At 40.0% G+C, this 27,643-nt stretch overlaps 1 protein-coding gene across 48 annotated transcripts in view; it reads left to right on the top strand.

Annotated features, from left to right (window-relative positions):
• The window catches only part of MECOM (MDS1 and EVI1 complex locus), a 591,497-nt gene that overhangs the window by 503,544 nt on the left and 60,310 nt on the right, over nt 1-27,643 (top strand). For 16 of the 48 annotated variants that reach the window (XM_070072545.2, XM_089330973.1, XM_070072547.2 and 13 more), the window contains one exon: nt 26,341-26,475. In XM_070072545.2, coding sequence (XP_069928646.1) covers nt 26,341-26,475 — 135 coding nt within the window. Of the gene's footprint in view, nt 1-22,436; nt 23,411-23,511; nt 25,114-26,340; nt 26,476-27,643 lie in introns of those variants that run through there. The other 32 variants (XM_008266453.4, XM_089330982.1, XM_070072559.1 and 29 more) reach the window with 16 other exon arrangements.

Consider the following 27,643-nt stretch of genomic DNA (forward strand, 5'->3'; position numbering starts at 1 on the left):
GAATTTATAACTGAAAACGGAGAATCAAAGAGTCTACAGTGCTGATCATTCCTCAGCAAAGGACATCACCAGTTAAAAGGACATCACCAGTCCAAAGCGCCAGTCAGTTCATTAACAACATGTTAATGCAGTTAGTTTGGTTTTCCTATTCAGCTGCTAAGTTTGTGCACCCTTCTTCAATAATATGAAAGCGGAAAGATCCTCAGCTGGTACTTTTATTTGAGGGAACACCTAGTTCTCCCAAGACTCCATAACTGTGAGATTCTTTGTAAAGTTTTGTGAGCTGTTGTTCAGAATTCTGGCAGCTGGCTCATAGTGTAGAGAGATAACCATAGCTCTCACCACTTTGTGCTGAACGGAAAAAAATACCCAAGTGCACATTTTTGGCACCCACTAAATGTATACACACTTAAATTGCACCTTTACACGACTTGCTAACAATAAAATATAGTTGGAAACAATATGATGGGTTATGATAAAGTTCAAGAAAATGTATATTATGAAAAATCTATGTATGTATTTCAAAAATTTTTGCACCAAAATAAGCTTATCTTTGAATTGCATTTTTCCACAAACTTTTTAAATTCCCTTCACATAAGTTGAAGGTTACGTCTGAGGGAGAGTGGTGTTGACTTGTGAGGACTGAGTTGGAACAGACAATTTTAATGATTAAAATAGACATCTAAAACAACAGAGGTAAAAATAGAGTGATGTGATCAGACAAGAGTTTGCAGTGTTAGGCATGTATATGAAATGGCTTTTTGTGATAGTCTGGGGATTTCATTTCCAGTATGAACTACATAAGTGGCTAAATATAATTTTCCTAAAATATTACTTCATTGGGCCACTAGTAAGATACCATCTTGGCTTTTGTATTTTGGCTGGCTGACATTTGCTTCTTTCCCATGAAAAAAAAAAAAAAAAAGAACTGCCCTCATATAGCTCTGAGCAGAACAAAGTATCATGCTGCCCCTCTCTGTTTATTAAGATAAACTTCTGATAAAATGGTTAAGCAGGAAGTTGGCCTAGTTCAAGGAAGCTAAAGGCTACTTCTTTCTCTATCTGGTACACATTTTACATTTTGGAATTTTATTTTGAAAGTATTTTTCTAAGTACAAGATGTACTGAATTTTGAATGATACTTTAAGTTTCTTTTCTGTGGGTATTGAATAAGTGTGAAAAATGTCAATATTTTTATTTGTATTAACACTCTGAGGTCAGAACAAACATTTAGTAATACGAGAGAAAGTATGCCACTTGGGTTCTGGAATGTTTGCAAAGAACATAGCAGAACATGTTTGGAAAGAAAATCACCATCATTTTCGTTTGTAAGTAATTTTAATAGCACATCAATTATTTAAGCCCAGATGAATGAAGTTACTTTAACTTACTTTGATAACTTCAGATGCTGATTTTATTATCTTAATTTCAAGTCTTTTTTCTACTTGAAATGGCTGACTCAGGGAAAGATTTGACCCGCAAACCAGGGTAAGCTACTGAGCATTGTGTCTCCACTGAAGATCACGTGTAATCCCTCCACACCCACACTCCCCCATGTTAAATGAGAAGACACAAAACAAATTCTTCTCGAAAGTTATTTTCCTTAGCTGAATCACATGTTAAAATTACTTTTGCCCAAGATAACTGAATAAATTAGTGTCAAATGAGGGGGGACATATTATCTATTAACTTTTTTGAAGAGGAGAAACCAAAATCTGGGCAAACATTCTTGCCTGTATGGCTCTTTTTCTATTTAGAATATATCTATTGTTTATCTGTAATAAACTACTCTGCAAAGAGATTTTATCTGCAATAATCTGTTCTATTTTTATCTATACATCTTATAGGTAAGTTTACCTCTAATAACCTATATTGAATCATAAATATTTTGCTTTTCCTATTTTGTTTGAGTCTTTATATATGTTAAATAAGTTATCTTTGCATGGAAATCATGCTTTTTTCTCACATTCCGACCTTTCTTTCTGACTTACCACCTGTCTTCTGGTCAGAGGAATCCCTCCGTAAAAACCAGTTTCAGTTGTTTCAGGCCCTCTCTGACTGTAAGTTCCAAGCACCAAGAGTCTAACATGGGGGAACGAATTAGGTATCCAAGACAGTTGATATGAGAGAAAGGCAGGTTAAAAGTAGGGTCAGCATAGAACATTTAAGTCAATATAGAAAATGACTTTAGAACCTTTCAGATTATCCATAACCAATGATAATACAATTGATGCTAACAAATATGACTCAACAAGATTTTAATGTAGAAACTGGCCACGTCTGCCCATCTCCCAGCTACAGTTTTTAACCTAATATCTCTCAGAGAAATGAAAATAAAGCAATAACAGAATTTAATAAAAAGTCCTAGTAGTTTAATCTGAAGCAGCATGGGGGAAAAAAATAAGTACTGTAAAGTAAAAAAATTATCAGTGTTATCTCTAGGATTACAAAAAACCTAAAACCAATTTTAAAAATAATAAAACGTAAAATTATGTAACAATAGAATTGACATCATTTTAAAAACCTCCCCTCCCTCCACTTCCCCCCACCAAGTGTTCATATTGCCAAGCTGCCGTTTTCTTATTGCTCATGGATTTTGAGATGTACTCTTTTAGCGAATCAGGTTCAGTAACTGGTGGATAGTAACATTGTTCACTGAACTAGGGAATCCAGCAAGACAAGTTCTCTAATGGCATTTAGATGTGTGCATTCTAAACTATTCTGAAGCCATAAGTCTGAACACACTTTGAAAAAATCTTGGAAAATGTAATTAAAAGATAATTTTTATTTTTAAATCAATGCATAGTTTTTTTCATAATGCGCATTTGCATGAAATCTTTGCCATGCCCTTATATGTATATGTGTGTGTGAAACAACATATGATCAATTTATTACATCATGTTGCATGTTGATTCCCAAAAGTACAGGTCACATATATATGAAGTAAATCTTCAATTATCCAAGAACAAGTTGACATTTTTTCCAGAGGACTGAGAGGATAGAGATTAACCACGGTGAAGAGCAGTCATGATCTGTGAAAACAATTACAGTTAAACATCTGATTTTGGTACACTTGAAAAGTTGTTTATTATTTAGAATCACACAGTAGATGATAAACAGCACAGCATCCTTTGTTCCATCATGTGAGACCTTGAACTCCAGGTCAGTCATACACATTATGCTTAGTAAGAGAATAATGCTCTGGTTTTTTTACTCATTGCTCATACTTGGTGCTTAGCAATTTCCTAAACTTGTATATATAAAATACATGAAATTTGTTTACCTTAAATAAAAATAAATAAGTAAATAAATAAATAAGGCTAGAAGAAGGAACCCATAGCTTGCAGTAGAACTGGAGGAATCAGAGGAGCAGGGAAGGCATACGAAGTAGATATGGAGTTGGGAATACATTTCCATCCAAAATTAGAAACAACAGATGAAGAAAAAGCAGAATTTACTAGGAGACAAACTACATCTAACTGCTTATAAAAATAAACAGCTGCTTTTTTTTGCTATCTCTTGCCAAAAATTTATATAACTTACGTATATTAATGAACAGTTTATATGCTTCTTTGTGTATTTACTGGGATTGCCACACACAGCCTCTTGTTCCTCTTACTTTATTGTCCTCACCTAAATAAATATGGCTGCATAGATGCATGTATGCGCAACTCCATACTAGGAGGGCACTTGAAAATAATTGTGTAATATCAATTTGTTCTGCAAAACTCCCTTATTTGCAGTGATGTTGAGAGAGTGATAAAGATGTAGGCAATTCCGATAACCTGCACTGGAATGTTCTGTAGCACCTCTCAGGAGGCCCTGAGAGGTCCTGAGAAGAAGCAACGCAACCTGCTGCTTCCCGGCCATGCTGTGGTCACCAGTGTTGTGCCACTGCACATTAGCTGTTCACAGCATTCGCAGTGCACAGTGGCTGCTGTTTCCTACAGGCACCACCCAACAAATGAAAATCCATTCGCATTATTTTTGAAGGGAAAAAATTATGTTTTGCTCAAGAAGTTCTTTTGGTAATCACTGCTGTAAAGCATTCCTGATGAGAATGCTGTGATAATAAAGGGGAGCTGTAAAGATGAGCAAGCAGCAAGAACAGGAATAAGAAGGGGCAACTTCTCCCTGCAGTCAGGGAGATGGGATCCTCCAATGGGAGTGGAATTCGTGATACCATAGTATGGCCCAGCTGTTGGGGAACATTAAAAATCCCTTCACTTCAGCTGTTGAAAGCTGCAAAAAAAGACCAAATGTTTTCCATCTCAAAACACATTTCACTTAGCCGTGTTTTGAAAGCTGTTATCTAAACATTAAAAAAAAAAATCCCAGCATATTTTAACATGATTCCTTCCATGGGTGCAAATCAGCAGTTATAATTTAATTTAGGAAAGAGTGAAAAAGGTAGAAGGAAAAGGCGCATTTTATTCTCCTACCTTCTTGTTTATCTTTCCTTAAAGTACTTGAAGGACATAAAACAGGGAAATAAAAAAGTCACCAGCATACAGTTTTGTTAACTTATCTTGTGAACATTAAACATTATGCCTCAAATTTCGTATGGTACATAAAGTGTTTCGCCTGGCAAGATCATGTATACGGCACTTCAAAAAAGCCAGTGGGACAGCTCACTAAATGTAATGGATGTGTAACAGCAGATCTTTAGATCTCTTGTATTTAGCATGACAACTTTCGGTTCTTTAGGTACTTTAAACATGATATCTAAAACCACATATTTTTTTCCTAGTGATGAAAAACATAGACTAATTACAAACTTCTCATATGCTATAGATGGTTTCACCACCTGGTACACTGCAACATTTGGTTCTATTGTATCTCCTTTTGTTACTGAAACTCACCAGTTTTACAACTTCATTTTTCTTAACTTTATCATGTTAATTCTCTCTAGAATGAATGCTCACTGAAGCAGACTCAGCTTGGAAATGTTTGTGCGATGGTGCAAGAAACAGTTTACTTCTTTTAACAGTTTTAAGAGGTGAAAACCTAGCTGTTTTCTGATAACAGACATTTACAAAATCTGTAAGAACGCTCAGGAAGCATTTTCAAAAGATGTCTTGAAACAGAGGAACTGATTCCCGCTTGAAGACCTACTTTTATAAACCGATTTATTGCTTGTCAAAAGCTACGTTGACGATTCTGTAGACAAAACTTTTTCAGGACTTTCCCCAGCAACGTACTTAGACAAGGAATATGACAGGAGGACAGTGCCCTGCACCCGGGATGCAGAGCACAAGTGCTTTCTGATGATAAAAGCACAAGGAAGTTTAAAACAATGTAAATAATCAGATAAGGAAGCAGATAGCAAGGACAGACATGCTAGATTTAGGGAGGAAACCACCACTAATAACCCCAAATGGCCACCTCAGAGCCCTGAGACATATTATGGTTTAATGACATAATGTTAAAACTGAATTTCTTTGTTTTTATTAGCATCCAAATTATGACATAAATTGACAGTTGGAGGCAAAAACTGAAAGAAAAAAAAAAAGCAATGGGTTTCCTGCTTTTATTTTTCCATTTATGCTTGCACAGAAACCTCAGTGAAGAGCTGAAGATGACAATTGGCAATATATCTTCTAGAGTCCCTTTTGAAAATTCTAATAGAATTTTACTTGTAAGACTTGTCTCTCTTCCCCATCTTGAGTACAGAATTTCTTTTTGAATGCATCTTTTCCTAAAAGACTACAATGTAAATACATTTAACCAATGAGACTAACTGAACAAAATGGTAAGGTGCTATACACCAGGCATTGGTACAAGCTTGTTCTCCCTATGATTATGACTAGGCCTTGACAAGATCGTGTTGCTTCACTGGTCTGTGTTCAATTTCTAATATGCTGCCCAGATTTCTTAATGTCCCAGGAGTCTATTTTGGTGTTAAGTCTTCCACCCCGTGGTACTGCCTTTAGTAATCTAGTATTTATTATTAAACTGAAGGTAAGTGTCCCAATCGGGTCCCTGCTGGCCAGTGGCTAGCTGAGAGTGACCCTGAATGCCAAATTCCTATTATCAGCCAAATGATATCTCTTCTGCTTCTTAGCACATCTGTCTTTCAGGCTCTGAAGCAGTATAGCCTTAGGAAAAGAACAGTGCGAAATATGCAGGCATATTCAAGGATTGAATCCCATCTTTAATACCTACTAGATGTGGGACTTATTTACTTAATCCCACTGAGTTCAGTATTTTCATCTGTAAAATAAGGGTTATAATCACCTTATAGACTGTTAGTGAGTATTAAATGACATGAGCACCTGGCATAGAGTAGGCACTTAATACATGATTGTATTATAATTACTATTTTAACCATCTCACCATCATCTCTTATTTCTGTTACTTCAATGACTTCCTAATTTGGTTGCCCAAGATCCACTTGCTCTGTTCTAAAATACTTGCCACACTGTTGCCAGAGGGTTTTTTAAAGATTAGAACTTGGCAAGGATTATGCCAGATTTCTTTCCAGAATGAATGAAGTTAGGAGTTGGAGATAGGCATCAAACCTAGAATCTCTGACATGGCATGTGGGGATCGTAACTGCTAGGCCAAACACCTGCCTGAGAACAATTATTTTTTCAATGTTGCATTAATTTATGCTGACATATTCATGCAGCATAGAGTATAAACTGTTTGGCATTTTAGAATCCATCAGGAAAATTAATCTATTTGTTTAGTGCACACACATGAATAATCACCTACCTACACTCCAATGATGTATATTTTTAGCAACATACAAGAATGATTTTACACACCTAATGAACAATAGTATACTGGGTTTCTCAAGGCAACTAAATAAACACTGAAATTACGCTTTGCCTAAGCTGCCCAATTTTCTACCGTAGGTAGCCTGGTTTTTCAATGAGCTCAGTTTGCACCTCTTCGTGACGCTTCCTCCCACCATGGCAGCCTGTAATGCATCTCCTTCCTGCTTGGGTCTCTACGGCACTTATCAATTGAACCACACAAGTTCGTACTTAATGACATACAGTCTTGGACTATTTGCCTGTTCTTTTGAGTAACTTAGTTTTCTCTCTAAATAGATTGCTTGGACCTTACCAGCAGGGACCTTGGTTTATATTAATTACTTTTTATTCCCTCTGGGAATAAAACCTGGGTTCTAAACCTTTTCCTACAGTATGTGGAGTTTGGTCACTTTCAACCTTTGAGTCAACAGCCAAGAAACTGGACAGAGCAGTGTGGGTGTTGGGGAAATAGCCCAGAAATCTTCCAAAGTCTAAGAGTCCATGCAAAATTGAGTATGTGAGCATGTGTGTATCCATGCGGATGTGTATATACTTAAATACGTTAGAAAAAGAGCTTCAAATTAGATACAGACCTTCTAATTTACAGTGTGCCTGTAATAATAATGTCATACTTTTCAAAAAGGGGAAGTTTGAGAAATAATACATAGAGTGTAAATCTTTGAGTAAAAACAAAATGATTCTGAACAACTTATTTATTCAATCTTATTAAGTTCAATTTTGTCAATGGTAAAACAAGGATAGTAATCACCTTATAGCCTGTTAGTGGGTATTAAATGAAATGATGCATAATAATTCCTTGACACAGCTTTGGTTGGTAGTTATGCAGTCCTGGCATTCTCCCTGGAAACCTGGGGGAAGTGGTGGCTGATGGTCACTTTTATTGCTTCAAAGTCCTGTCCTGACAATCGAAGGGCAAGGATCAAGATTTTATTCCTTGGCCGGTGCCGCAGCTCACTAGGCTAATCCTCCGCCTGCGGCACCGACACCCTGGGTTCTAGTCCCGGTTGGGGCGCCGGATTCTGTCCCGGTTGCTCCTCTTCCAGTTCAGCTCTCTGCTGTGGCCCGGGAAGGCAGTGGAGGATGGCTCAAGTGCTTGGGCCCTGCACCCGCATGGGAGACCAGGAGGAAGTACCTGTCTCCTGGCTTCGGATTGGCACATTTCTGGCCGTAGCGGCCATTTGGGGGGTTAACCAACGGAAAAGGAAGACCTTTCTCTCTCTCTCTCTCACTGTCTAACTCTGCCTGTCCAAAAAAAAAAAAAAAAAAAAGATTTTATTCCGTGGTGGAGGTGGGGAGGGGACAGAGACAGAATTTGCTAATGTCATTTGCACCCTTACATTGTTATTATCTTGTGTAGATGTAAACAATTTAGCAGGACACTGTTAGGTTCAAAGACAGCCACTTTAGAAAAGCAACAACAAAAATCAGTCTGAATTTGCAAACCAACCCAACTTTAATTTGGTACTTGCCCCCAAACCAGTTGAGGGCTCATAACCTACTATGTTGTAACTTGTGGAAATAGGACACAGGTATTTCTGAAATCTTGTCCCTAATACCATTAACTGTGAAGCTTATGATCACTGCCATTTTCTGTTTCCAGTCCCATAAAACCTAACTTCCAACAGGGGTTAGAAAGCTCCTAAAATTTGTCCTTATGAAGTCTTACTCACTGATACTTCTCAACGTTGTGGCTCCTGGAATATTCTAATGGGTCTACTGAGTAGCAACAGGTCATGGGTACAACCAGAGGCAAGTGTCTGTTAGTTGGCCATGTAAAACTGCCCCTTTGGAGCTGCAGCAGGATGTGGATGGGCAAAGGGGACTTTCCTTTACAGGCTTGAATTCCCTGATGGTCAGATGAAGCCAAGCAGCTGGGTTCTCCACATGCACTAGAGAGCTTTGGCTGGTGTGTTTTGGTACCCACTACTACATAACAAATTATCATAAAACCTAGTGGGTGAAAATGACAGTGAACATTTTATTGTCCTTGGTTTTTATGGTTGGGAACTCAGGAACAGCTTTGCTAGTTGCGCAGTTGCGGTCCAGGGTCTCATCAGGTTGCAGTTAAGATGGAAGCTACAGTCATCTACAGATCTGACTGGGACTAGAGGGTCTATTTTCCAAGCCACGCACATTGCCGGCATGTTGGTTCTGGGGGCTGGCAGGTCTCAGCTATTCCTATGTGGGCTACAAATTTCAAAATTCATTAACCAGCCCAGATGAGTATTCAGAATGGTTTGTGGTTAATCTGTGACCGATAAATACTTCTTCATCAGAAAAGAAACATTCGTCTTCTTTTAGCCCAATCCATGTCCTTGAAATTCTTTACTGTTGCCTCGGGGACTTTGGAAATATCCAAGTCAGACCCTTTTTGATGTCAGCCTCAGAGTAGGTTTGTAAACATAGGACTGTGCCTCCCTTGGTGTAAAGAAGAATGTGCAGCTCAGCTGACACTGCCCACACCTGTCCTAGGGACGGTCTTCCCAGGAGTGGTGGTGACTCACCAGGGTCCAGCTGCGTTTCCGTTCCTTTATGACTATCAGGTGCTGTAGGGTGTGGTGTATAGCCAATGGCTAACCAAGTGGACTTTTCCATTGAATTTTAGAGATCCTTAAAGGCAGGGACCATGCCTTAAGTACGATATGCCAAAATATAGAAGATTCTCAACAAATGCTTGTGGAGTAAACTGATCTGGTTTACATGTTTAATTCTCTGTCTTGTTGCTGTAATATGATGTCCCAGTCAGAGGAACACACATTCATGCACCCCAGATTTAACATCTCTGAGGTCCTTGGATTCACACTAACATCTTATTCATATGTCTTTTTTTTTTTTAATTTTTTGACAGGCAGAGTGGACAGTGAGAGACAGACAGAGAGAAAGGTCTTCCTTTGCTGTTGGTTCACCCTCCAATGGCTGCCAAGGCTGGTGCACTGTGGCCGGCGCACCGCGCTGATCCGATGGCAGGAGCCAGGTACTTCTCCTGGTCTCCCATGGGGTGCAGGGCCCAAAGACTTGGGCCATCCTCCACTGAATTCCCTGGCCACAGCAGAGAGCTGGCCTGGAAGAGGGGCAATCGGGACAGACTCTGGCGCCCCGACCGGGACTAGAACCCGGTGTGCCGGCGCCACGAGGCGGAGCATTAGCCTAGTGAGCCATGGCGCCGGCCTTATTCATATGTCAACCTTCCTCTCCCTTGAATGTTTCATCTTCTATTTTTTTCCACATTCTGAAAAAAAATGCTGTCTTTTAACAGTCTACTTCAAATATTGACAAAAATATAGTTCAGATTGAATTTTTTACAAGTCTTATTTTTTAAAAAGCATGTATCACTTCTATTAGAATTATGAAGATCCCTATTTGTCTCCATGTGCATTGTTTTGCCTAACTCCCCAAAATTCTTTTTTTTTTTTTTTAAAGATTTATTTATGTGAGAGGCAAAATTACAGACACAGAAAGGGAGAGACAGAGAGAGGTCTTTCATCTGCTAGTTCACTCCCCAAATGGCCCAAACAGCCAGAGCTCAGATGATCTGAAGCCAGGAACCAGGAACTTCCTCTGGATCTCCCACACGGGTGCAAGGGCCTAAGCATTTGGGCCATCCTGCACTGTTTTCCCAGGCCATAGCAGAGAACTGGATCAGAAGTGGAGCAGTTAGGACTGCTCACATGGGATAGTGATGCCACAGACAGAGGCTTAACCTACCACACCATGGCGCTGGCCCCCCCAAGATTCCTTTCTTAGAAAATATTTTCCCCATTAGGATTGTAATCCTTAGCTTAGTTGCTAGACACTATAATGAATTTCTTTTCTTCTTATTTTGGTTATTTTTCTCTGGCTCTATATATTTCCATTTGTGTTTCTCAAATATAAACCACAGTAAATAGGAAAAAAATGTTTCTCCTCTGAAATACAAATAAGGATGTCTATGTAAAATAACACCAAACAAGCCATTGATGGTATTGATAAAGAAGATAACAACTAGTTTATAGAGAGGGAGCTCTAATAATAACTAATGTTTATTAGGTGCATATTATATAAGAGGTGCTGAGCCATGTGCTGTGCATGGATGATCTCACTTAATACTCTCAATGACCCATGAAGATATTATCATTATCTTCATTTTACAGATGAGGAAACCGCGGTGATAAGTAACTTTATACATGTCACTTACGTAGCACAAAGTAAAGCTGGGATTGAAAATCAGACTGTCTTGGTACAGAGTCTGTGTTTTTAGTCACCACTCCCTTACTTCCTCCTTTTGAGCTTATGTGACATACCAGGCTTTATAACAAGTGCATTATACACCTGATCTCATTGGGTTAACCCTAATAACTTCATGCAGTATAGGTGCCATTACCACAATTTCGGAGATTTGGAAAGAGAGGCTAAGGAAGCTGAAGCAACACTCTGCGTCAAGGGCTCCAATACCACAGGGCTACAGCATAGCATAAACTGGGGAGGAGACTGGCTCATGAGCCCAGGGGCTCTCATTGCAGAGGATACTTGGAGCCTTCCAAGCCCTAGGAAGATGATCTCACCTCATGATGAGAGCTTGATGAATTCAGCCCTTCATCTTCCCTACTTGAGGCTACAAGAGGCAGGAAGTTTGTGAAAACAGACTATTGCTATCACACAATTTCCCTTGTTCTGCCCTGGAACAACCCAGTGTTCCAATGGATCACTGTAGCTTTGGTTGAGCCCCAAGAATCTGGTACATTTGCATGCAATGGCTGCACAGTGTGAAAAATACCTGGCTCTAAACCTGAGAGTCACACTCAGTGCGCTGCTACTCATAATGCAAATGGCATTTGAGCTGTTTTCTGATTAAAAGCCTCTCTCTCCCCCCTCCCTCTTCCTCCTTTCCCTGCCTTTTCCCATTTTTTCCTCTATTTGCAATAGTTGAAAATTAGCAAATTGAATATACACATAACAGTTTCACATAATATATTTTATAAGGACTTTTAATGACTTTCTTGAATATTTCAGCATTGATTGCCTAGGAGGTACGTACAGGAATTGATAAACATTTTTACTTTAATTTCTACAGATTTAAACACATAACTAACAACAACAAATGCCACTCAAATTTTACATAAAATACTTAGTATATTGTTTTGATTTGATTCCTCAACAATTTTTTGAGGACTTATGAACTTTGCTAGCTTGTATACAGTGTATGTGGGGAGAAGGGATATAAGTGTACTATTTAATAAATGTCCTACTAAATAAAAATATGAGTTTAAAATTTTAAATCTATAATCATTTCAATCTCATCATCCTGAGCTCACAATTTTGATGTTTTTCACATCATGACCAAGTTTCAAGGTTTATTTATAAATGGGTAGTCCAGGTCATAAGGAGAGAAATTATGTGTGAATCAGGATGCATATTTTTCTTTCCTTTTAAAATATTTCCATTCATGTCCCTCTGGCTTTCTCCTTTCTGGTTGTAGGGCACTGTATTAGCAAAGTTGGATTTGTTTTCCAGCAGAGAACTACATATAAAACACAAATAATTTTGCATCTAAGAAATTGGTCAGTACTTAATTCTGGAATTTATAGACAAGCTATATTATGATTTTATTCAAAGTTGAATTGATGCAATGAAAATTTATAGAAAGATAGTTTCAAAGCCATAGCTGAAATCAATGTCATATTTTCACATCAATACTGAGATTTTATTGGTACTTTAATCACTACTGGAATATTTTGACACTTTACCATTTGATGTGCATCATAAGATGTGACACCCATTAAATCGATTATAAGCCTAATACACTATTCTGTCTCCACAGAGTTTTTATTTTATTTTTTTAAGTGTCTGGCTATGGTCATTGACATGATAAAGTGGAATTTTAGGATTGCCGACATAGAGAAAAGATAAATGTTTCATTAAATCATTCATAGGAACTTAACATATTGATTGTTTGCTAAGTCAGTAACTGCAACATCATAGCCAGGTGTAAGTAATGGGCAGTACCTGCCACCAGAACTTTGGAGCAGAGCAATAATTCTGGGCCCAGAATTGCCTCATGTCCCTTCACCCTTCCTTTGGTGTATGCCTCTTTAGTTAGAAGTAAGCACTTTCAATAGATCACAAATTGATCACAGCCATTAGTGCTCTTTATGGAGCCAATCGCGTGGTTGCTCCTGTGAAATGTTCTGTTCCTTGGGATGATGAGTTAATCCATCTGGAACAACGTTAGTTCATCAAGGCTTGTGGTTTATCTAAAGATCAAATTCCTGTAATATTGTATGCCATCTGATTTAATGTCCACTTAGTTTAACCGTTAGGCAGCCGTAGGCAGGCTCAACACATGAATCCAATATCAGAAACTGGAGAAAAGGCAAATTCTTAAATGTTTAATTCAGGCGTCCTTAGTCAGGGATTGCCTTGCTGCTTTTCTTTCTCCTGGGGAAACACACATCTAGATAATGCCAAATTTTATTAAGAAAAGCCTCAATAATGTAAAACATTGCTTGTAAATATGCCCTTGGTGAAATATATGCATTAGAAGGACTCTTAATGGGAGAGGATAGGAAGGAATAGCTTGATTTTGAAATGCGATTGCACACATTCCTTTGGAAGGTTCTCATAGTATATACTCACATACAGTTATGACAGCTTAGAGGCAAAGGATCAATTGGCTCGCGTTTACTGATAACATACTTTCTTTGTGAGCAAGATAGACCTTCCAAATGCTTTCAGGTTGAGTGAAAAGTTGAAACTTGCTTTTTGTCCTTGTTTATTTATGACTCTGTAGTGACATTTTTGATTAACAGTTGAAAACAGTCAGTTGATAGAAAATACAAATATATGGAATATTTATACTTTGCTGGCTTTATTTCCAAAATTACTCCTCGTAGGTGTTCCAGTGGAAGGGGAAAGGCACGTCCATGTATGTTCAACTACCTTTGATGGTGCCCGGGTAAACAAGCCCAGTAGGTTCTTTACTGAAGGACTTCTTTTTAGTCTTAGTCACAGAGCATTTACCACATTGCTGCTCATTGCAAAGCTCCAGGAAGGGAGCTATCTTCATCTCAGTTGACCCCCCCCACTCATTTTTTCAGGGAATATCTGTTAATAATCCACCAATTAGAACATGCTGGTGTGGAGGATACCATCAGGTAGTTTACAGGTAGATTGGCTGATAACAGAAATATTCCAAGTGACCCTAATTGTAATGACTAATGATGAGTTGGTAAGAATTTCAAGGAAGGGAGTCTGAAAGGCTCTGTGCGAACTTGGTCAATAGGACTATGACTTCATCTCCTTAATCTACTGTTCCTTCTCCTGTGTGCTGCGACTCTCTGGGGGATGAGAACTGAAAGATGTTCATGAAACATTAAAGAGCCTTGTGGGACATCTGAAAGAAGCTCCTGGCTCCTGGCCTCAGCCTGGCCCAGCCATGGCTGCTGTGACCACTTGGGGGAGTGAACCAGTGGATAGGAAGTCTCTCTCTGTCTATTCCTCTCTCTGTAACTCTGCTTTTCAAATAAATCCTAAAAATTAAATTTGATAAATCAAATTATAGAGATTTCAAGTTGGATTAAGGGTTTTATTTTCTAGTAAATTGAGATCCATTGGTGTTATTGTTAATGTTTTTTTCTTTGATTTTGTTTTTTGCTTTTTGCCTTTTGTTTCTAAGCAAATCAAAATATTGTTATGAGTTTTTTTGTTGCAGAAAGACTAGTTTTCAGGATAAAGATGCCACCAAAAGTTCAGGTGTAAAATGACACTGGCCTCCACTAAGCCACTGCCAGGGGACAAGTAAGGGTCCGGAGAAACAGCGCTAAGAGAATGACCAACCCAAAGGCTACTCCCTGGATCAGGCAAAGGAGGCTGTCCAGGATTTGAGTTAGAGGCAGAGAGTTGACACAGAAAAAGAAACATGGACTGTGACAGCGGGGATAAAGGGAGGTGATATGGTGATTCTCCGGAGAAGCAACATTGGTAGGAATTCCCACCTCTAAATCCCTAAAAATAATCATTGATGTATCACTTGATTCCCAGGGAGGAAAAGCTTCAAGTAGTTAAGTTTCTGTGGATATTAAATAAAGCAATTTCCTATAAATTTAACCATAATGAAGTTACTCTTGCAAGGAAGTTCAAAGGTAGCTTAGCCTATTATGAAAAGATGCTACTGAAGATGTCACTGTGAATAAAACTTGACTCCATCTTTAGGAATTTTACAGTGGCCCTTAAGGAAGAAAGACCATTATAGAAACACCTGTAAGGGAAAATTGAACTGACTGTAAGCCAGGAGAGAAGCACAAATAATTTGGGGTGAAGGATGAAAAGGTCAATCCTGGGCAGCAGGACTTAGTGGGCATTAAAGATCAGTGGCTCTGAAGGATAGGTAAGATTTCATCCAAGATACCCAAGGCAAAATGAATTATAGGCTGAGCAATAATAATGATAATAATTATGACTGTATCAGTAATGCCAATGTATAGCTATTTTCTATTGACCGTATGCTATGTTCTGTGCATTAATTCTAAGAGACATTGCCTCATTTAATTCTCAAAACAATGGCATATACTTAGTTTATACTGAATCGTTGGGCAACTGGAACCCATGGAAGAATTTTGAACAGGGGAGTGACGGTTGGGAAGATTAACAGTGTGGAGTGTTAACTGGTGGGAGAGTGAGGGACGTCAGAAGATCTGTTAGGACATCAGTGTAATAATTCATACGAGAAGTTAACAGACATCTAAGCCAGGCACTCTAAGTAAAAAATGAAAATCAAGGAAAGACCTGATATCTTTATCCAGTAAGCACCTTGAGAGTACTAGTTTATACCAGGCTTTATGGTAGACTCTAGGCAATAATAGGTATAGATAAAATAGAACCAATTCCTGTCCTCCTGGTATGAAAGATCACCAAGAAATATTGCAGAGGATAGATTCCTGGCCTTGGAAACAAATTGGTTGACCAAAACCTAGTATGTGTATGTGTCTTCATATCCTACTTAGAAGAGCTTTGGGGCCTCAACAGTATTGTACCTCTGCCCCAGAACACTCCCTCTTGCTGATTGGCAGAGAGCACAGTGGGTGGGACAGAGCAAACTCAGCTGTGAGCCAGACAGACATAGACATCTTCGGGGGTAGCACAGCTTGAAAGAAAAGAAACATTTTTCTTAAAATTCTTCTCTTCCAAGGTCAGGGTAAGGATTAGGGCAACTGACATTGGAATGGAAGAAAGAGGATAGAAAAATACTTAGACCTTGCCATTCCCCAAAGTATAGGCCAAACTCTCTTCCTCATTGCATGTGTATGTAAATTTGCTCTAACCCACTACACAAACAAAAATACTGTGAAACTTACAGTATTTTGACCTGTTCCCAGGAACTCAGAGCATTTCACACTCACATTACCAAATTTATTTTCTCAACACTGGCATTGGGCTGATATTATGAAACGTTCATGAAAATCGACTCAAAGGTTAAGTGACTTACCCAAAGGTACACAGTTAGGAGTGGAGACAGGAGGAGGAGGAGGGTTTCCAACTCACTTCCTCACAAGGTGCTGCATTCAGTGGTGCAACGTTGCAGCAGCACTTCAGCCGTGCTTCCAGAACCCCAGGACAGCAACTGCCCCTGGAGTTTCTGCATGAAGTGCCAGCTACTGTCTTGAAAGATGGAAATAATTTAAATTAACAAGATAATAAAAAAATAAGTTCCTTACAGAGTTGAAGTTCACTCAGAAAGCATCTGTTAACTTAGTTCTTTGCTCTAAAGTTAGGAAGAATGAATGAGGGTTTGGCTTTTTAAGACTAATGATAATCATAATTCATGTTAACTTCTACAAAACAAAATAGTTTTCTGCAGTGATGTAAAAATGTATATTGTTTGAACAACCAGATTGGTATGTTGTCTGTTTTTGGTGACTGTTTATTCCTCAGTTCTTGCAAATATTATTTGCCTATCATTTTTTCTTGAATGTATCTTTCAATGCATACACATCAGAACATTAAGTATCTATTACGTAAAGGGATAAGAAAGAAAAAAAATGGTATCTTGCCTCTTTCGTCTTTACCAAAATTGTACTCTACTTTATTAAAGTTTTTATTTTATCTCAATATTTTCATTTAAACTTGGTATAAATTTGTTGTTGTGCTTTAACCACTCAGCATAATAGCTTAGGATTGAAATACATCAAAATAGCCCAACAAAAATATTTTAGATATGGCAGCCTTAATTGGAGTTAAGGAAATAAATCTTTGAGTATAATAATTTATTCACTTGAGCTGTTGTTTCAGCAAAGTATTTCATCTTAGTTTTCAAGGGCTGCTAGTCATTACTAGATATATTTAAAATCGAAGCAAAAAATATCACTTTCATTCAGGCAAAATACATGGATACTTCCAAAAGTTCATGGAAAATGGAATTAAAAATTTTTATTTTGCTGCAAAAATTTCTGAAATCCATGCATTCAAGGGTATTCAAAAAGTTAAAGGAAAATGTCTATTATGGAAAACTATGCAAGGATTTTAAAAAATAATTTTTTGCAACAAAATAATCTCTTAATTTGATTTTTCCAATAACTTTTTGAAGTACCCTTGTATACTACAAAGTACTCAGTAGCTAAAGAATTCTACGTTTTAAAAAAGTCACATAGGTGATTATGCTCCGCATAGTTAATACAAAGGCAAGCAGGTAACGGTGCACTGGGGAAATTTTTGTATCCCACTGTCTGTGGAGAGGGATCCCTCACTGGATGGACAATAAAGGGGTGCTAATTCTGAACGCACACGGTGCTGTCCTACAAAGACATCAAGATTTGTAGGAAATCAACCCTCCAGCAGTCCTGCCAAGCCAGACTGACCCCAGCAAATGAAAATAATCAAAAGTAATTAGAAGCGTGCTGGACTGCTCCTCGGAGAGCCGAGCGGGAGAGTAAACATGCCTGGGTCCGCGAGCCACTGCAAAGGCCCATGTCTGAGCTGTTAGGTGCCCTGACCTTGTCCACATAAAGATGTGATTTATGAAGTGCAGGGCACAGCAGCAGGGCTTCTGTCTTCTCCTGGAGAACCAAATTACTGAGGTGGAGATTAACATGCTTTCAGTCGGGCCCATTTCCAGACCAAGGGAAATTTTTTATTTACATTTTTTTACCTTTAATTTCCTCTTTTCTTTCTTTCTTTCTTTTCTTTTCTTTTTTTTTTTTTTGAACAGCATTTCTCCCTATCCATAGTTTAAAAAAAAAATAAGTCCATCAAGAATGACCAGAAATCTCTCTCCAGAGTAGTGGTGATGTGTGATGGGGACCATGGACATTTAGAGGTTTTTGTTTGTGAACTTGTTGTGCTGGGTTGCTTTGCTGGCTCTACCTGGCCAGCCTGCTAGAACTTACCTTGCAGTTCAGGTAGTCAAGTTTGCAAAATACTTCCCAGATTTAAAAAAACAATGTCAATGCTTAAAATTAAACAGCATTCTACCTTTGATTCCACAGCTTTCTGATCTAGCTCCTCTTGCCTAAATGTTATGCTTTATTACAGCGGTTCCTTATTAAGTAAAACGATTTGGGAGAAGAAATTGTGGGTGGTAGAGAATTTGCAGGAGTAGGAGAGACAAATTGGGAGAAATATTTATATATCAATCAGTGGGAAATCTCTTGAGTCTTAAAGACACACTTACATGTTTTCTTATCTTGGTCTCAGTGAGGTTGTATAAGATTTTACGAAATCCTATTCTGACATGGAAAAGGAAGCATTGATTTTCTTCTTAAACACACATCAATATCTATACACGAAGCTAATTTAATTAGCAAGCAGTTATTGTTCAGCCAAATGTCAATTTCTCAGATTATTTCATGCTTCTTGACATGAACTGTATGAAACAGGATTTAATAGGATCTCTATGAATGGAACTGCACTTGCGAAATGTAAAAACACATTTGTATGTTCTTGAAAAGCTACAAAAAAAAGTGTTAAAACGAAACGTCAGTCTTGGAGTTCAGCATATATTTAGGCACCTCAAGAAACCCAAAGCTGCAGAATTAAGGGAACTCGGCTTAGGCTGAGGTTATAAAGTGCCTTCCTCTATAAACTAAAAACATAATGTCAGGGTGAATGGGAACATACTTTATTAACTTTATGGTATTGAAAACTGCCAGCAAGTTGTCTTGTTTTTAAATATTGTCCTCTGCAGAGTGTTACAGTGCTGTTTGTCCACAGGAAGCCTATTAAAAGTGGACAGTGCAGTCATTTCATCTGGCTTTGGCTGAACTGCTTTTCTTTCCTTTAATGATGTGCTGGAATGTACCATGCCCATAGGGTCTCCATTAGCAGAACTTTTACTTCTGGGACGACCATGAAGTTTCAGGCTTAAAAGAGGCATCAGTTTACAGTCTTGTGGGAATCACTTGAATACTGGAGCACTAACTTCTTACTGCTCTAACTAATATATTGACTTATTTTAAATAAACAGTTACACAATGAAGGCAGAGCCAGTGGCCTTATTGGAAATCTTTGGGCTTTTTAAAGATTCTGCAATCCCCACAGCTGGGGGAGGAAGGAAGGGGCCTGAGAAGGGTTTATGCCCTTTTCAAACCAGGAAGAAAACACATTAACCTCTCCCACCCCAGTCCTGCCATCAGCCAAAGGGAGATCTTTACAACTCCCAGAAAATGGATCAGCTCACACTCAAACCTCCTCTTTGCTGATGTCTTTTTCCTGGAAAACCACAATTAGCAGAACGATAAAGAAAAAACCAATTCACTCCTTCTGGGGAAAAAAAAATTTTGCTTAAAACTATGGTCCTCTCTTTAAACATTGCTGAAGAATCATTTTCTGCTTTCCCCAAAGCTATATATTTATGATAGTTTGTTCTCCCATTCCATCCCTTTAATATTTAGATCATCTGTCCTGATACATGTTTGCAAATTAAAGCTGGTTTGAGATTATAGTAAAACCATTATTTTTAATAGCCCATTTCAAGGGCAGCGCTAAACATTGCAGAACACGCATGGTACTGATTACTGCGGAGCAGACAGCGGCTTTTGCAGATTAATTTGTAACTGGGAACTACTGTAAACAGATTTCACCAGAAATCCCAAGGAATAAAGGGAATTGGTGGTGGTATTTGGCTCCTTGTATTTATTTATTGTTTCAGAAACCTCCTGATGGAAAGCAAACGAACAAGCGCCCGGCTCAAGCCTTTCCTGTCGCCTCCCCATTCCCCATCTGCAGAGGGAGGTGGCCCAGGGCTTTTCCTAAACGGGCAATTATTTGAGTAGCAGGAGGGAAAAGGACTGTGTGGCTGCTCTGGAATTTCGGAACCTTGTCTTCCAACTTCTAAGCGGCGTCCAGGAACAGTGAGGTGCCTCTGCCTTCCCATGCAGTCACTGGTGGTGTAACCCAAGGCCACAGGGCACAGGGTGGGCCACAGAGCCAGAGGCACGTGAGGACCTGGTGTTTCCTTAGCGTGCTTCGCCCAGCTCCCGCTGCTGACTTCCTACAGTCTTTCTCCCAATGTAGTCGGTGAAAAACACCCCTGATGAGGACGAGGAGAATGGTGACATGAATCAAAGGACGACAACAATAAAACGAGTTCTCCATCTTTCTAGAGAGCTCTTCCAAGGTCTTAGGAAGTGCTCACTCTTCCGTCTGTATTTGCAGAAGAGAATTCCATACGTAGAAACAGCCTTAGCCCACGCCGGTGTCTGCGGGTCTGGGCTGCACCGCGCCGGCGTCGGGATGCGAGGCGGAGGGCGAAGCCGGCTGCCGGCGTCGGGTTCACCTGGGTGGCTGCAGCCGCGGGCGCGGCGCTTTATTTCGGGGCGCAACGCCATCTACCGGCTTCCTGCGATACCTGCAGGTATCCAGAGCAGGCGAGTCGCCCCGCCTCCCCCACACGAACCAAATATAAGGGAAAAAACTCGGAGGCCCTTCACGAAACCTTAATTTAGCTGGGACCTGCTACCGATTCCACACGACCTTTTGTCTCTGCACCGACGTTTCCTTCTTTTCACAGCAGCTTTGTAAAGGGCAAGGAGGTGGGGGCTGCAGGGCTGGGGGGGTGGGGTGGGAAGCTGAGCTCTCAGACCCCCTGATCAGGCCGCACTGTCTGAAGCAATCGGTTCCCCAGATTACTTGTATTTAATACACAATGCATCATAAAACAAATCCCTCATCCTGACAGGAAGAAAATAGAACAGCTCATAGCTCGAGCCGGTCCAATTTATGGCTAAATTAAAAAAAGAAAAAAAAAAAGAAGAAGAAAGAAAAGAAAAAAAAAAAAAAAAAAAAAAAACAACCCGACAATGGGCAAGTTGAGGAAGGGCAGGAAATCAATGGCTGCAAACCCGGGGCCCTCGAAGCCTCCTCAAGCGCCGAACTCGATGGGAATATCTGGCGGGGTTTGGGGTTATTTACGAAGGATTTTTCCTGTCCTACCTACCAGGGCTGTGTGATTTCTCCCTCAAACAATGGCCATTATCTGAAATAACAGTTCAATGTCACAGATAACAGGCCACCGAAACGAATTAGTCACCGCCTCTTGTCATTTTCTCTCCCCTTTGTTACCACTGCTGCGTGTGGGGGAAATAGAGTTCTGCTGGATTCACACGTTCGTTTGCACGTGCAGCAAGCGGAGTGGGTGGCACTCGTGCTGTCCTCGGACTTCAGCTGAGGCTGGGCAGAAGCGCGCCGCAGCCCCTCGCTCCGCCTCTGCCCCGCAAACCCCTCCAGACTCCCGTGCGGGGCTTAACTTTCCATTGTTGAGCTGGGAAGCGGCTGGATTTTGTCCATTTGCTTTTATGAAATTTTTTTTTAATAAAAAAGCATTTATTTCTATTTAACCTGTAGGTTTCACTAAATTGGCTACAAGCTAACAGGTTGGCTACGAGTAAACCCGCAAACTTTGTGCCACGCACTCGCCCTCTCTCTTTCCCAGTGTCGTTCTGCCATGCGTGGATACAAACCGACCCAGTACACCGGTATCTGAGAGAGTCAGGAAACCTGGGACAGTGCTGATCACTGGATATAGCGTTTAAAAATGATCTGAGTTGTCACATTGCTTCTGTCTACTGTGGCGTGTTCATGGTGCCTGAGTGACCCAGAACTCAGGAGACCCCCTGTCCCATGCCCGGAGCTCCTACCAGGCTGCTGCACAGGGGTTCTATGCAAATCGTGTTGCAGGTTCTAACATTTCTTCTTCTAGGGAACGTAGGATTCGAAGTCAGCACGCCCTTCTGCTAAGTGTAAGAACGGAGGGGATACATGAGAGTACACGTGTTAGTGAAAATTAAATATATATATATATATATATATAAATATATATATGGGGGAGGGAGGGAGGGAAAGAGGGAGGAAGAGAGAGAGAGAGAGGGAGAGAGAGAGAGAGCGAGAGCCCAGTACTGCAAACGAGATGCGTGGGTCAACTTTTCACTCTGAGGCTGCTGTTTTCTGAGACTTCGGAACTACTTGCTTTTAGCGCCAGCCAACGTCGCTTTACCCCAGCCCCATCCTCGCCCCCGCTAGCGCCCCCCACGCTGCCCGCCGCGGGCCTCTGAGCACACACCCTCGCCCCCCCTGCGAGCACCTCTCCACCTCACCACCCCATCCCCCAGAGCGCTCGCCCTCCCTCTCTCTCTCTCTCTCTCTCTCTCTCTCTCTCTCTCACACACACACACACACACACACACACACACACACACTTGTGCTTTCAGGACATCCAGAGGATATTTCCCTCGGGAAAGAAATCCTGCCCGGCGAGATCTCCCCATTGGTTGTTTACGCGGACAAATCTACATGTTTAAGGGGGATGGTGCATCCGTAATCAGGCTGTCCCTATAGGAGTTGGGTCTTGGCGACCTTTTTGTGACCTCTCCCGCCAGAGGAGGCTGCTGTCACTTTAAAAATTTACCGTCTGGCTTCCGATCACTCCGGGCTGGGCGGCGGGAGATAGCTCCCTTTCTCCCTCGCCCCGGGTTCTTTCTGGATGGCCGAGCAGATCCTCTTTAAAGAGACAGTTCATGAAATAGAAACCCGGCGGCCGGGCGCGGAGTGGCGAAAGGGGACGATCCCGTGAGGGTCCCGGACCCGGGCCGGCGCGGCGGCGGAGCAGAGCGGGGCTGGGGCGCCCCTCGCCTCCGCGGGCCCCCCACCTTCTCCTTCCTGCTCTCCTCCTCCTGCCGCTTCCCCCCCCTTGGAACGGGGAGAGAGACCTGGAAGAAGTTTTAGTGGGTTTCAGATAACTTTCATTACACATCGGGCTGATAAGAGCAAGAGAAAGTGAGAAAAGAGGGAGGTGATGTGGACCGGGAGGAATAGCTCCGAGCTCATTTAGGAAGGGGCAAAAAAGCCAAAACACACCAAACCCGGGTCACCCAGCCGGGAGAAGACTGCATTTCTGGTCCTAAAATCACACTGTTGGCGGACAATAAATCTGAAACGCGTGGTCCGGGCGAGCAGATCCTAGAGACGGACAAAGTTATCAGAGACCCATTTGGAAACCGAGACGCGAGGCTTTTTTTTTAAACATCTCGAAATGTTGTTGCTGGGGATCGTTTGAAAGGATTGTCGTGCAGGAGAGCTGGGGGCTGCTGCTTATTTTATTTTGTTTATTTTAATTCTTCTGTGATTGCCTTTTATCGCTGAGTTGAGGCCATAGAAATCTTAAGGTAAGAGAACTCACTTTAAAAAAAAAAAAAGTCTTGGCGATGCGCACAGTTTGTCACTCGGGACAGTTTCCTGCCGGGCACGGTGCTCCGCGGCGCCCCCCGCGCCCGGCCGCCCCTTCCTCCCGGCCGCGCCGCGCGCTCGCCGAGCCCCGCCGCTTATCTGCGTCGCTGAGCCCGGCGATTTCCTGGTTCCTCCTGCGGAACGGTGCGGTCTGGACGCGTCTCGGGGCGGGTCGTCCGGCCTTCGGTGGGTCTCTCTGCCGGCTGTCGGCCTCTTTCCCGCGCGCTCTTCTCCTCCTCGCCCTCCCTCCGCGGGTCTGTCCGGCGGTATCGGGGCCGCAGAAGGTGGGGTTGCCAACATCTGAATTCCTGGCACTGGCCACGCGACTTTGGAGCGGCTTTCGGCCGAGCCCCACCGTGCCAAGTAGCAGCTTTGCTGTCCAACATCGTGCGCTGCTTCGAGAGAAAGTCACATTCGGACCCTTTGGCTAGATTGTGGGGAGCAGTTTTTTTTTTTTTTCCCTTTCCTTTTGCTGTTGGGTTTTTGAAAGGGCCTTTCTCTAAAGTCCACCTAAAGTATTTTTTTTAAACCTATCTTTGGAGCTTGACAGCTTTTAAAAACACTGGAGTGTGTTAGATGAAATGATGGAAGATGTGTGTTACTGTATTTTATTCGAGATTTCCGAGACGATTAAGACATTTGGGAGACAAATGCAGTTGTGCTAGCAAATCAAAAGCGGATAGTTCACCCATGGGGGGTGGGGGACGGTTCAGGAGAAAGTGCAGCTTTTGTCTTGGGGCAGGAATATTGGGAGTAAGAAAGTTAATATGTTGGTGAAATCTTTGAATAATCATGTTCCAGATTATGTGAAAAGACATTCTTTGGAAATGAACCTTTTTAAAAATTAACTTTGCTGTTGACAGTGGCAATGGCAATGATGTTAACACGGAATAAAATTACACCTAGAATTTTTATGTGCACTATATGTAATCCTTAATTCCCTGCCGCGGCGAAAGAGAAGGCTTGCGAGCTAAGGGGATAGATGCTTCTTGACTTTGAAATTAACAAGTTTTCCACCTCTTTCTGCAAATATGAAATGGAACTGGTGTTGCATTTCACTGACTTCACCCTATTTCCTTTATTAAATATTTCTCTGGTGTGTCAGTAGAACTGCCTCTCTCTTGCTCTCTCTCTCTCTCTCTCTCTCCTAGTCAAGAAAACAAACAAACAAAAGATCAGCCAGAAACCAAACAAATCAACACACAACTCAATTTTGACTATTTAAAAATGTTCCTTGCTATTGTTATTTATGTGCCTTTTCAACATCTGGGAAGGAAAGTGAGTCTCAAGTTGCCCTTTGAGTTTTTCAGCATTGGGAGTTGAAGAAACATGTTAAAGTTTGTAATTTTATAAAACACAAATTGTTAAAACTTGTCCTCACTAGAGAAGGTATGTATGTGCAGACTTCTGTTGGGGTTGTTAACGTGTAGGAGTGTTCTGGAAAAAGAAGACTGGGATTCCTGTGTCTGTGTTTGTGCGCGCCTGTGTGTGTAGCAATCACTATCTTTACCTTCTGTCTCAATTTTTCTTTCTTAAATCCTGGGACTACTCGTTGCCTTTCAGTTGCTCCATGGCCAAGGGCTTATACCTGGAGCCTCTTGACTAGAACCCTCAGAGCACTGGGTTCTTCTTGAAGTTCATGGTGAGTTAATGACTTGAATCTGCAATTGGGTGATAACCTGAATTCAACGCAAAATTGCTTTTGGTCATAATACCCAAGAGCTTAGTTTAAACTTTTGTGTAGGTATACATCCAGCAGAGTTCTGTAAGGGTTATTTAATTCATTAATTTTTGTTCTACACTATGTTGTTTAGTCTTTGATAGGAACTTCCTTAACTTTGAATTAACTGATTGACATAACATTACCAGCCTTTGTAGTTAGTCACCATCAGGCCAACAACTCTGCACCTTTTACTGTTGATGTTCAAGACATTGTTGCTCTTAGTGAATCAGGATGTCTTGGATTATGTACGCAAAACCTTAAAACTGGAACTTTCCCATTTCACTTTTTGTTTAGTAGGTGTCCTCAATAATGATCAATATTTCAGACAGGTCAAATGTGAAATCTCATGAAAAATAACAATGCAAAACTATATATGATATTGTCAGTGTATTAAAATAGTCTTACGTATTTTTACCTGTTCACAAGCCAATTTTGTTATTTTGCTTTCTAAATATAATGTTTTAACATGCATTGACATGTTTATCTAAAACCTTAGGGTGTCATACTTTGCATGAATGTTTACCTGTCAATTATTTTCATTTGTTTTTCTTATTTTGTTCAGAGGCCTCTGTGAGAAAAATCTTATTCCCTCCTTCAATTAAGCATGTGATTTGTTTTAAGGTGATGAGATGCAAACTAGGGAAGAGAATTTGGTAATATTTTGATTAAAGTTTTCAAATTGAATTAAAGTGCCAAAATGTGAAAATGTACACTTAAATAAGGAGACTGTCTAAATCTAAAAAATGGACTGTTCTGTGATCTAGACCTAAATATTGACTGTTTAGTTTACAAATATTATGTTAATATATACTATTCAATATTATTTTTTATAAAAATCACATTGGATAATATTAAGTCAATAGCACAGGCATAATAAGGAAACAAGCGTGTTTTAAAGCCAATTAATCAGTTTTTATAAGTTACAATTGCTTTATTCCTTTTTTTAAAAAAAGCAATATATTTTCATTTCCAGGATAACTTATTGTTATTCCTCCAATGTTAGTGTGCATGCTGTTTGACTTTTCTTTTTCCAAGGATTCAAAGGAGGAGTATATATTTCCATGAGACATTTTCGAGTAACTAAGCACAGCATGTTAATGAGTGGACCGGTATGGCAATTGATTGTTCTCATCTTCTTCCTTCCAGATCTTAGATGAGTTTTGCAATGTGAAGTTCTGCATTGATGCCAGTCAACCAGATGTAGGAAGCTGGCTCAAGTACATCAGGTTCGCTGGCTGTTATGATCAGCACAACCTCGTTGCATGCCAGATAAATGATCAGGTATGTTGCAAAGGTTTTCTTGTCTTTCTTTGAGAGCACTAAAGTATCAGTGAAGCCTGAAGAATAAAAATCACACTGAGCTGCAGTAGACCCTTGTGGCCTGTTTGTTGATATGGTGAAAGGTACTGCACAAAGATATGTAAGATGCAGAACAAAGTCATTTTCAGGACTACTTTCTTTGGGTAGTTTATTCACTTTATACTGGGATCCTTCATCAATGTTCCAGTTTTCTTACTATGATTGAATGATTTGAAAATCAACTATTTCTTTATTGTTTACTATTTGTTACATTTTTCTTTACCATCACAGTAGATCTATTCATAGATTGTACTGAGTGAATCAAGAACAGCTAACTCATGCAGAAGTTGGAAGTGATAGACTGGAAGGTTTTATTCAAAATAGCAAGTGGATATAAGTATTTTTATGATATCGGTGTGAATTTATATGACTATGCATTTTGTATTGATTGTCTAATTATAAGTGAGAACTTTTGCTTTTAAATTAATCAAAATATTCTTTTATACCTTTTGGTATATGTGAAAAAGTTTAAAAACATCACTGTTGGAAATCGCTTTGTGACATTATTGAGAACTGTGCAGTGAGGTTGACTTTAATAACAATAACTATGAAATAAAGATATGAAAATATCATGAATCATATTTTGCACTTAATAAAATTAGATTACGAATCTTGTAACTTAGTATGACAATACCTAAAATAACACGAGGTTCAGCATGTTAATTTTTGTTTTATAAACATCATTGGTTAAGACTTTAGTCATTTTATAATCATTTATTTCTTTTAACCCAATGGTTACCTAAATCACATATGTTTCCATGACCATATTGAAATGGTTGCTTGGCAAATCTACTATGAAATCACCACCAAGAAAAAGAAAAGTTTAAATTAGATGTTTCCAATTGAAAGCTGTTAAATAAAGCTAGCGTCATGTGGTCTGAGACTCTCTTTCAATCATCGTTATGAGATTATTATTTGGCATTTTACCAGCTACCAGATAATTTTTACTGGCTAACGTATATAAGAGGTAGTCAATTGTAAAATTAGGTTTAAATGGGAATCATTTTTAAATCTTCAACATATATTAAAGACAATAAACCTATCAATTGTTTTTTTTTTCCCTTTGCCATAAGAAAACGAGAGGCATTAT

Source organism: Oryctolagus cuniculus, chromosome 4 (genome assembly GCF_051225735.1).
Source record: "Oryctolagus cuniculus isolate XC-2025 breed Fujian yellow rabbit chromosome 4, ASM5122573v1, whole genome shotgun sequence".
NCBI classification, from domain to species: domain Eukaryota; kingdom Metazoa; phylum Chordata; class Mammalia; order Lagomorpha; family Leporidae; genus Oryctolagus; species Oryctolagus cuniculus.